This window comes from Mus caroli, chromosome X, assembly GCF_900094665.2.
Source record: "Mus caroli chromosome X, CAROLI_EIJ_v1.1, whole genome shotgun sequence".
Taxonomy (NCBI): Eukaryota; Metazoa; Chordata; class Mammalia; order Rodentia; family Muridae; genus Mus; species Mus caroli.
This window is the reverse complement of record NC_034589.1, coordinates 135,832,922-135,844,540: the sequence shown is the minus strand read 5'-3', so window position 1 is coordinate 135,844,540 and position 11,619 is coordinate 135,832,922. Positions and strand designations below refer to the sequence as shown.

Genomic DNA, 11,619 nt, shown 5'->3' with positions numbered 1-11,619 from the left:
ACACACACACACACACACACACACACACACACACACACACACACACAGACACACACAAAGGACCTCTATTTTAAAGCCAGTCTAGTATTTCTAGATATACTTTGCCAACATAAGATGTGGTGAAGGGTCTTTTCTTCCCTCCTCATTCTTTCTTGAATAACATGTAGCTTTTGTTAATATATATCTTACATATTAACATGAGGTACAGGTCTCTTAATGGTAATTAGAAAAATAGGGAAAAAAAGTAAGATTATTGCTTGTCAGTGCTTGCTAGTATATGATTGGAATGTTGTTTTCTCTATATTTTGATTGTGAGGTACATTGGGTCAATTGTCTGAATTTGACTTTTGACTATAGCACATTAAGGGTAAAGATACCTGTGCCAGATTGACCTGGTTTCAACCATGACTCTCCTGCTTATCAACTGTATAACCTGAGAGTGTTTTACTTACCCTCTTTGTAGTATATTTTTCTTTTCAAAATGGGACTCATCATGAGTGTCTTCCTAAAGTAGATTGTTGTGATGGACAGTTGCGTTATTTCATAAGAGTTATTCTAAACATTTACTGGCACATAGTAAGTATTCAATAAAATGTTGTTAGCCAAGTGGAGGTGGCAGTAGCACATGCCTTTAATCCCAGTACTCAGAAAGCAGAGGGAGCCAGATCTTTGTGATGTGATTTGATGCTAAGGATATGGCAAAGTACAGTGTGAGTTCCAGGACAGGTAAAGCTATACAGAGAAAGCCTGTCCAGACAATGTGTATGTATGCATGCACGTGTGTGTGTGTGTGTGTGTGTGTGTGTGTGTGTGTGTGTATGAGTGCAGTACGTGTAGAGAGTAGAAGATGGTGTCTGATACCCTGGAACCGGAGTTACAGGAGATGGTGAATTGCCCCCCAGTAGGTACTGGAAACTGGATTTGGGGATGCTTCAAGGGCAGTCCTATCCCAAACTGTTGGCCCATCTCTCCACTTTCCAAGCTATCAGTCTTTTAAAAGATAACTTCTTTCTTCATTTCAAGCACATTTTCCTGGGAGCCTTTCCATGGTTAGGGTTATGGAGGCACTGAGTCTGTTAAAATTTATGCTCCAGAAGAAGGTTCTGGCATTCTCTAATTTGTGTTTGAATCCTTGCTATAAACTAGGCAAGTTACTTAGTGCACTTTTGCCTTCAGTTTTCATTCTTGTGTCTTGAAGCTAATATTCCCTATTTTGTTGAGTTAATGAGCAGATTAGACAGAGTGTGAAAGGAATTTGCATGCTCTTGTTTTAAAGGAAGTACTCAATAAATGTCACTGAAAGCTTATGATTTACTACTAAGTTGCTTTGTATTTTTTTTCGATAACATTGAGACTCAGACACATTTTTCATAATGACACTTTCTTCTTCTTCTCCTTGTTCTTCTTCTTCTTCTTCTTCTTTTTTTTTAAGTCGAAATCTTCTATCAACATTGCCAAAATACCTATTTGACCTTCCCCTTAAAGTTTTGGTTGTCAGCAATAATAAACTCGTTTCCATTCCCGAAGAAATTGGAAAATTAAAAGATTTGATGGAGTTGGTGAGTTAAATATTGTTTTAAATTATAACACACACACACATACACACATATATGTACATCACATATAATATGTACCTTTTTCTTTTGGAATTGTATGCATTCTTTTGTGGAATTTCACTGTAAGTTTTTTTAAAGGCATAACTTTGTATATGTCTAAATTCAATAGGATAGCAATCTCAGCCTCATTGATTTAGGTCCGATTTTAGCTCCCAGCCAACAATAACAGCAACAGAAGTTCAGTGATTCCTCAGTATAGTAGACTTTAGGAGGCTTGGTTATGCTTTCAGACATATGTTTCAAGTGAATTACTATTTGTTCATTCACTTTGTGGACAGAGAAGGTCTTAAGCAATTTCCCCCTAAGGTTTACAGAGCTGATGAGGAGGCTTAGAGAAGAGTGGTAAAGGTAGAGAATTCAGCTGTGGGTATGGAGTCTCAGCTTCTAGCTACTCCAGGGGAAAGGCAGCATGATCATTTGAGCTTATGCATTTACACATCAAGTCGGGCAACCTACTGAGTCCCCATTTCATGAAAACAAACAAACAAAGGGACAAATAATTGGTTCTTTAAAAGCAAAGAATATGATGCTTACAAACAGGAGTAGTAGTAACAAAAGAACTTTCTTTAATATGTTCATAGGACTTTATAATATTTTTAAGACCAAAGTAAATATAAAGAGGCAATTACATGCAATTAATTGTAGAAGTTGATATAATACCTCTGCATAATAACATTTTACATTTTAAAGGACATTGAACCCACGAGCAAACCAGGAGTGCTCGAGTGTTGAGCTCCTCCCATGTTTTGTCTTTCTTCACTCTTACGCTTTGCCAATGCTGCTTATTTCTGTTTTCTGTGCTGTTGTCAGGTAAAGCTTTCCCAGTAAATTGATATTTTAGGAGTTTTCTTCTAAAATAAAGTAGGACTTTATTATCTCTTGATGAGCAGAAGTTTTCTTGTCAAATGTATTTACAATATATTGGGAACATATTGTTATAAAGTACAATAATCAGAAATGTCCCGATTTTGTGTGTTTATTAAGGCAAAACTTCACATCCAATTTATGCTTCAGAGCTCTAGAATTTTGGGGTTATAAAAGATCCTAGAAATGATTATATATAATTGCTTCCTAATGTAAGAAGCTCTGATATATCTACTTATGTATATCCAAGATGGACAGTTCTCTGAGTGTATTTGAACCACCCCTTGTTCTCTTTAGAACTCTATTTGTTAGTATTTTTAACCAAAATTCATGCTTCTGTCAACTTTATCAATTGACCTTGGCTACCATGTGAAGAAATGTACAACTTCTTTTCCCTTAAATATTTGTAATCTACATGCGTGTATTGTCTAGTACTGAAAATTTAACATTTCTTTTTTAGCTAAAACATCCTTACTACCTTTGTTTCCGTCACTTCCTTTTTTGAGTGATCTAGTTACTTAAATTGAACTATGTGGATTTATTAATATGATTAGGTGTTATTAGAAATGTTGAGAACCAAATATTAGTAGATGATGAGTTCATCAGCTTCCATCAATTTTCTTTTTTCTCATACTTATGAGTTCTTTGAGAATTACATACATTTTAATAACATTCACTATTTCTTACAACTGCCCCCTTCCCTCCCAGATCCAGTCAGTTTCCCTACCCACCCAACTTTGTGTTCTCTTTTTAACAGTATTAAAATCCCAACAAGTTCAGTTTGTGCTGCCTTTATATTCTTGGATGAGTAGCCTTCAACTGGAGGAGTGGCTTTACACCGAAGCACAGTTGACCACGTTTTAAAAGCAACCAATTAATAAATTTACTCAAATAAGGAAGTTTCAATGTAATAGAAAAGAAAAATCTCAGGAACTTAAATACAATAAAAAGTGAGCATAATTAGCCAACTCTGTGCATATTTTTAGTTGAACATTAATATAAATACATATTCATTTTTTTCTTTAGGTAAGAATAACACAGAATCCAAAGCATAAAGAGTCTGGAAAAAATGAGAGATGTGAAAAATTTCTTAAGTTTAACAGATTGTATGGAATATATTTCAATAACAACATTCTACATAAATGTATACCGATTATTTAATTCCATGATTTTATCATGCCAGAAGGATGGTTTCTTTTAATTTATTACAAGGCATTTTATATGCAGTAATAGCTTGGAAAAATTAATATTGATTATATAAAATGGTGCTTTCAACTTTCAGCCTTTTCTGTATAAGAAAAAAACTGTATACATTTAAATGTCTCTTGGCATTTGTATACCTAGAAATAAGTTTGCTCTCTTTGTTGTACACTACAAATCATGTTATTATGCAGAATTACATTAATACCCAATAGTTCATAAAAGTATTACAAAATAGCCATATAAATTCTTCATCAACACTGTATATTCATAGACTAGCAGTAGTAGGTTCTATCCTAGGGCCTCTGACCTGCCTAGTTACAAGTTATTGGTCTGATAATGGTGCCAGGTATGGATTTCATCTTGTGAACCACACATTCAATTTTACCAGATAGCCATTGTTTACCTCCAAAGTATTCATGCCACTATTGTACCCATGGCCTGGTACCAGGCCACAGGATTCATATCTGGATAATATTGATGCTTACTTTTCTCTTCTGGTTGTATACATAGTAAATTTTAGAAATATGAAAGTTATCCAGTAGGGATGAAGTTTCAAGGTTAGTTCTAGCTCGATATGTCCATGTCCTGGGTCTCAAGTTGGTGGTATCTTCAAAAAAAAAGGGTCACACTGTCAGTGTTTGGGGGGTAACCAACAGCAATGGCAAGATTCTATAATATTTAACATTTTGGGGTCTGCAGGGCCTCATTGGCCAAATTCTGTCAGAGAAGTAACCCATTCTGGACATGAGCGTTTTTTTTTTAATTAGGTATTTTCTTCATTTACATTTTTAAATGCTATCCCAAAAGTCCCCCAGACTTCCCCCCCCCCCACTCCGCTCCTTCCCCACCCCCCACACTCCCAATTTTTGGCCCTGGCATTCCCCCGTACTGAAGCATATAAAGTTTGCAAGACCAAGGGGCCTCTCTTCCCCATGATGGCCAAGTAGGCCATCTTCTGATATATATGCAGCTAGAGACACGAGCTCTGGGGGTACTGGTTAGTTCATATTGTTGTTCCACCTATAGGGTTGCAGACCCCTTTAGCTCCTTGGGTGCTTTCTCAAGCTCCTCCATTGGGGGCCCTGTGTTCCATCCAATAGCTGATGAGCTTTTTATTTAATAACATATATTGTCTAATAGTGGCATTGTTGCACTATGATTGGCTGACTCCATTTTTAATTTTTTTTATTGTATGTATGTATGTATATGTATATGTGTGTGTGTGTGTGTATTTAAAAGAGCTTCTATAGTTGTAGATTTCCATATGATTTGTCCCCAGAAGATATTTAGATGAATGCCCTTTCAATCAGGGTTACATTTGTATAACCTTGAGAGACTGCAGACTCTGGTCATTTTGAGTAGCTTTGAGTGGGATTTGGATTACTCAGATCCGTGCTTGGAACTTTCTTATTCATATCTCTTTTGGAGAAAGGAATTTATTTAAACTTACCTTGACTCTGGTGTCTGGTTCTCTAGCTCACATCTCTGAATCCTTGACTTTTTGAGGTTTTTATCCTCATAAATAGTCTAAAACTAACTATAATAATTGACAGACTACCTTAGTTGGTTGTAGTTATCTATAGTATTTTATCTCACCTTGAACATTTGGCTCATTGTAACTTTTGTGGTGAAATTTGCTCTTCAATTGAGAGTTTTACTCGTGTACTTACTAAATTTAATCCCAGATACTCACAGAACATTTTTTATTGACAGTGGTATATTAACTTATGATCTAATACAAATAAAAACCCATCAGAGATGGAAATTAGAAGTAACTTTCTTAGCAATTTGGCCATGTGCTCAAAGTTTAAAATTGAAAGTATGTTTGTATTTCTCAATTTTGTTACACTGTATTTTCTTGTTTTCCTTAGGATGTTAGCTGCAATGAGATTCAGGTCCTTCCTCAACAAATGGGAAAATTACATTCACTTAAAGAGCTAAATATAAGAAGAAATAATCTTCATGTTTTGCCAGATGGTAAGACAGACAGTCATTATTTTCACTCACCTGAGTGATAGAGAAACCCTACAACCTTTAACTTTTTTTTTTCATTTCTGAACAGAATTAGGAGATCTCCCCTTAGTCAAGTTGGACTTCTCCTGTAATAAAGTGACTGAGATTCCTGTTTGCTATAGGAAACTGCATCATTTACAAGTAATAATTTTGGATAACAACCCATTGCAAGTCCCACCAGCACAGGTTTGTAACAAGTGTATGATACTTATTTTTCTCAGATGTTTATGGTTTCATCTGTGTATTAAATTTTAAAGTAGTATCTAATGACTCAATTTTGTCTTTTATAAAGCATTACCTAGAGTTTCTATTAGAACTGAAATTTTACATCTTGTTTTGTTTTTGTTTTAAGACAAGATCTCATTTATATGTAGGCTGGTCTCAAAGTTTCTAAATGGTGGATGAGTATGACTTTTGATCCTCCTGCTTCTACCTGTCAGTGATGGACTTGGAAGCCTGTGCCACCATGCCCTGCTAGATGTGACTTTTTATTTTAATTTGGTAGTAATTATAGTGTAGATTACAGATAAGCATTTGGAAAAGCTAGAATCAGCCTTTGTGTGAATTTGTAGTTCTGATTGTAAATATTATTTTAAGAAGAAAGATTCTGACTGAATACATTCAAGTATACATTTGCTTGTTATTTGTTGTTGGGGTGATGTTATAATGGGTGTTGAGATGTGGGTTGGAATTTGAGTTACTCTAGGAAAATTCCATGCTGGGAGTTAAGATGAGCTTCCTGCTAGACCAAAATTACTTTGCCTGAGGTAAGACATCTCTCATAAAGAAGACTAGTCACATATAGCTTCCAGCATATTCTTGTAACTGAGATAGAATTCATACAGATAGAAAAATTACAAATGGAAAACATTAAATTTGGATTTTAATATAATGAGTATTAAAGCCACAAGGAATCCCCTAAAATAATAAAGAATAACTAAGATAACCTGGAAGGGCAAAGAGAATTCATGAGAAGCAGACAGCAGAAAGTTGAAAATGTAAAATAGGTGAAATGGTGGTCACTTGTGCCCCCACTCAGAAGGCAGACTTTTGCCTGAGGAGCACAATTCCTACCCACTCCAAGCTTGGGTCTGTGGCGTATGAAGAACTGCATTTGTTGGCTTGTTCGTTTTAATCTTTCAATAATCTCCTCCTCTTCCTCCTCCTCTTCTCCCTCCTCCTCCTCCTTCTACAGATTTTTTTAATACAACATATTGTGATTATGGTTCTTCACTTAACTCTTTCCAGTCCTCACCTCTCCACCTACTGCAATCTACATTTTCTTGCTCTCATTAAAAAACAAAGAGGCATCTAAAATAATAAAACAAGTTAAAATAAAAATTAAAAATCTGGATAGGGCCAATCAAAAAACCCAGATAAATAAAAAATAAAAGAAAAAGCATAAGAAATATACATAAATGTATTAACACACAGAGAAATCACCTAAAATTACAAAATCAGAAGCCACAATATATAAGTAAAGGACTCTACAATAAGAAAAGAAAATGAAAAAAATATCGAAAACAAAGAATTATGAAACAAAATCCCTCCAAAAATACTATTAAGCTTATTTTGTGTTGGTGTCTACTGCTAGGTATGGGGTCTGGCCTTCACAGTGGTTTGTATATCCAGTGAGACTACATTAGAGAAATTAAGTTTTCATCTGTGAGTAGTTATCAGTTGGAGATAACTTTTGGGTTAGGGATGGGGCCTTGTGTGTACTTCCCTTCTCAGATCTGGAACTTTGCTTGGCTCAGAAACATGTGGGTCCTGTGTATGCTAACCCAATCTCTGTGAATTCATATGTGCATTGGTCCCAGTGTGCTTAGAAGGCCTTATTTCCTTAGCGTCCCTCATCCTGTCAGGCTCTTACAATCTTTCCACCATCTCTTCCACAAGGTTACTGTAGTTGTGGCTTTCTTTAATCATCCACATCAACTGCAAAAACAAAACAAAACAAAACAAAACAAAACAAAACAAAACAAAACAAAAAAAACCCCAAACATAAAAACTCTGAAATGAGGCATGAGAGCTCAACTTATTTGAATATAAGGATACATATTCATAATGCTTCTCCTTTATATTCCATGTACTCTTCCTTTTTTTAAAAAAAGATTTATTTATTTATTTTATGTATATGAGTACATACTGTAGCTGTACAGATATAGTTGTGAGTCTTCATCTGGTTGATGGGAATTGTATTTAGGACCTCTGCTCATTCAGGCCAACCCTACTCGTTCTGGTTGGCTCCACTTGCTCAGTCCCTGCTCACACTGGCCCAAAGATTTATTTATTATTATAAATAAGTACACTGTAGCTGTCTTCAGAAACACCAGAAGAGGGCATCAGATCTCATTATTGGTGATTGTGAGCCACCATGTAGTTGCTGGGATTTGAACTCAGGACCTTCAGAAGAGCAAGTCAGTGCTCTTACCCGCTGAGCCATCTCACCAGCCCCCATGTCCTTCTCCTTTGTCATGAATAATTGGCTGAGTTTATAGTGTCAAGCAAGAACTCCCTTCTATTAAGTAAAGTGACTGGTTTTTTAACCCCTCTAAAGATATAGGTTATCTAACAAAGCCCAGTTTCAGGCATGAGAGACCTCCTTTCAAGGTTTTGGTTGGGGACACCAAAAGGACCCCCCTCCCAAACAATAGATGCTATGTCCAATGCCCTTAGTGCCTTCCAGATAAAAAGGTAAGATTCCATTGCTGAAGACATCACATACATCATACACTGGGTTTGGAGGAATCCATCTGAAATTGAACTGGAAGCAAGCTGTCAATAGATGAAAACAACAGCTTACCCAGATGTAACATCAATGAACCATTACATTGATCGACATGGCAAGGTATTCTTAAAGGTGCCACAATGGCACGAATATCCTGGGGTACTAATACAAACAATTGATAAATGGACTTGATGAAATAAACAATTTTCTGTGCAGCAAAGGACACCATCACTTGTGTAAAGAGCCAGCATATAGAATGGGGAAAAAATCTTCAGAAGATTTACCTCTGTGAAAAGGTCAGCCTCTAGAATATTAAAAAACAAAACAAAACAAAACAAAAAAACCTTAAACAAGAACCTGAACATCATGGAAACAAATGAACAGTTAAAGTTGGAGCATGACAGTAAACACTTAAGTTTCAGAAGAAGAGAAAGAAATACCCAAGAAATACTTTAAGAATGTTCACCATCGTCAACTATCAGGGAAATTAAAATTAAAATTACGTTGATATTTTATCCTACTTAAGTTAGAATGGCTATTAAAACAAATCAAAACAAAACATCCCCCAAAACCCTCAAAATCAAGTGAGCACAAGTGCTTGCAACGATGTACATGAAGGAAATGCATAGAAACTCTTAGTGAGAGTAGAAAATGATGCAAACTCTATGGAAATTTGTGTCTCAATTCCTCAAAAAGCTAGAAATAGATCTGCCACACAACTCAGCCATATCACTCCTGGGCATATTCCCAAAGGATTCTATACCCTTCAACACAGACACTTGGCCTCCCATGTTCACTGGAAAAGGAAAGCAGCCTAGATGTCCATCAACTAAAGAATGGATAATGAAAACATGTCACATGTACTCAGTGAAAGTTCACTTATAAAGAACAAGAAAATTCTCAGATAAATGGTTGGAGATGGAAATAATTATCCCTGCTGAGGTAGTCCAGACACAAAGAATTGCTTTGTGTTTTCTCTCACATGTGGATGACACTTTAGAAGTGTATGTTCTAATTGGAGTAGCCATAGAAGTCAGGAAACCAGTAAGGATACTAAGGGACCAGTAAGAAGCCATAGGAAGCAGTTTCAAGGAGTCCTGAATAGAAGACAGGTGGGAGGAGACAGGAAGAAAAATCATGGACTAAGTGTTAAATGAAGGGGGCAGTGGAAGGGCAGGAGGCTGGCTTTTCTCCATTGTGTATTGTTAGCTTCGTTGTAAAAAAATAAATAAATAAAATAAAATCTGACTTTGTACATCTGCATCTGTATTGGTCAGGCTCTGGTAGAGCCTCACAAGGGGCAGCCAAACTGGGCCCCAATCAGTAAGCACTTCCTTGGATCAGCAATAGTGTCTGGGTTTGGTATCTGCAGATGGCTAGATCCCTAGGTGGGGCAGTCTCTGGATGGCTTTTCCTTCAGGCTCTGCTCCACTCTTAGTCCCTGCATTTCCTTTCGATGGGAGGAATTCTGGGTTAATATTTTTGAGAGCAGGGACCCCAGTGGGGAAGTTAGGGCAAGCATGTAGAGGCTGAAGGGGTTTGCAGCCCCATAGGAGGAACAACAGTATGAACCAACCAGAACCCCCAGAACTCCCAGGGATTAAACCACCAACCAATGAAAACACATAGTGGGACTCATGGCTCCAGTTGCATATGTAGCACAGGATGGCCTTGTTGGACATCAGTAGGAGGAGTGACCCTTGGTCCTGAGAAGGCTTGATGACCCAGGATAGAGGAGCACAAGGCCTCTGAGGCAGGAATGGGTGGGTGGGTGGATGGGTGGGTGGGTGGAAGAGCACCCTCCTAGAGACAGGGGGAGGGAGAAGGGGGTAGGAGGCTTGTGGAGGGGAAACTGGGAAGGAGGGTAACATTTGAAATGTAAATAAATAAAATAATCAATAAAAATCTGAAAAAAAATCTGGTAGCTATGGGAAGGTGGGTTTGTATGTATCATCTATCAACATGTCTGTTTCTATACAAGTATCATGCTGTTTCATTACTATTAGTCAATAATATAAATTGAAATCAGGGATCATGATTCTTCCAGCACTGTTTTCAATGTTAAGAATTGTTTTTGCTGTCCTAGCTCTTTTTTAATTTGCTAGACTTACTTTATAATAGTGCTTAGTCTCTCTGTTTTTCACCTCTTTGTCCTATCTCTCCATCTCCCTTCTCCTCCCCCTTCTCCTTGCCATCTCTCTCTCTGTGTTTATTTGTAAGTGTGGGTGTGCACATGCCATAGTATAAATGTAGTGGTCAGAGAACAATCTCATGTGCTCAGGTGTTGGGCCTTATTTTTCACTTGTTTGAAGAAGGATTTATTGTTTTCTCTCTACATATGTGAGACTAACTCACTGCCAGTTTTAGGAGTTTGCTCTCTCCACATTCTATCTTGCCTTAAGAGTGTTAGGATTACAGTTGGGGGGGTGCTATATTTTTCTTGTTGTTTTATAATGTGGATCTAAGGAATCAAACATAGGTCATCATGCTTTTGTGGCAAGCACTTGTGAGTCATATCTTTAGCCAGCAAACCTTCTTTGTAGATTTTCTCTCTTAACATTGGTTTTCTGTATGAGCAACAGACATATTTTCTCTGAGCATTTTCCTAGTTGAAGTTTATTCCAACTGCATTGCTATTATGATTTTTATTTGTTTATTGTTTTTGTTTGTTTCTTTGTTTTTGAGACAGGGTCTATTTGTGTAGCCCCGAATGTCCTGGAACTTGCTCTGTACTGAATGTTTGAAATAAAGGCCTGTGCCATCACTGCCTAGCACTTTATTTTTTAAAATTGATTTATTACCTATTTATGCCTTCTTTATTAGTCTTTCTCACATTTTATATCATGCTTTTGGTTTGGATGAGATTATATATGTATATTTTCCCTGTTCTCACTAGTCCAGTGAATAGTATGTTTTTAATTTTTCTTTTTTTAAATAATTTTTATTAGGTATTTTCCTCATTTACATTTCCAATGCTATCCCAAAAGTCCCCCATAACCTCCCCCCCACTCCCCTACCCACCCACTCCCACTTCTTGGCCCTGGCGTTCCCCTGTACTAGGGCATATAAAGTTTGCATGTCCAATGGGCTTCTCTTTCCATAGATGGCCGACTAGGCCATCTTTTGATACATATGCAGCTAGAGTCAAGAGCTCCGGGGTACTGGTTAGTTCATAATGTTGTTGCACCTATA

General features: G+C 36.9%; 1 protein-coding gene across 4 annotated transcripts in view; it reads left to right on the top strand.

Annotated features, from left to right (window-relative positions):
• Nucleotides 1-11,619, top strand: part of Lrch2 (leucine rich repeats and calponin homology domain containing 2) — an 89,144-nt gene that overhangs the window by 34,645 nt on the left and 42,880 nt on the right. For all 4 annotated transcript variants that reach the window (XM_021153736.2, XM_029473654.1, XM_029473655.1 and 1 more), the window contains exons 3-5: nt 1,433-1,559; nt 5,555-5,660; nt 5,746-5,882. In XM_021153736.2, the coding sequence (XP_021009395.1) occupies nt 1,433-1,559; nt 5,555-5,660; nt 5,746-5,882 (370 nt within the window). The remainder of the gene's footprint in view (nt 1-1,432; nt 1,560-5,554; nt 5,661-5,745; nt 5,883-11,619) is intronic.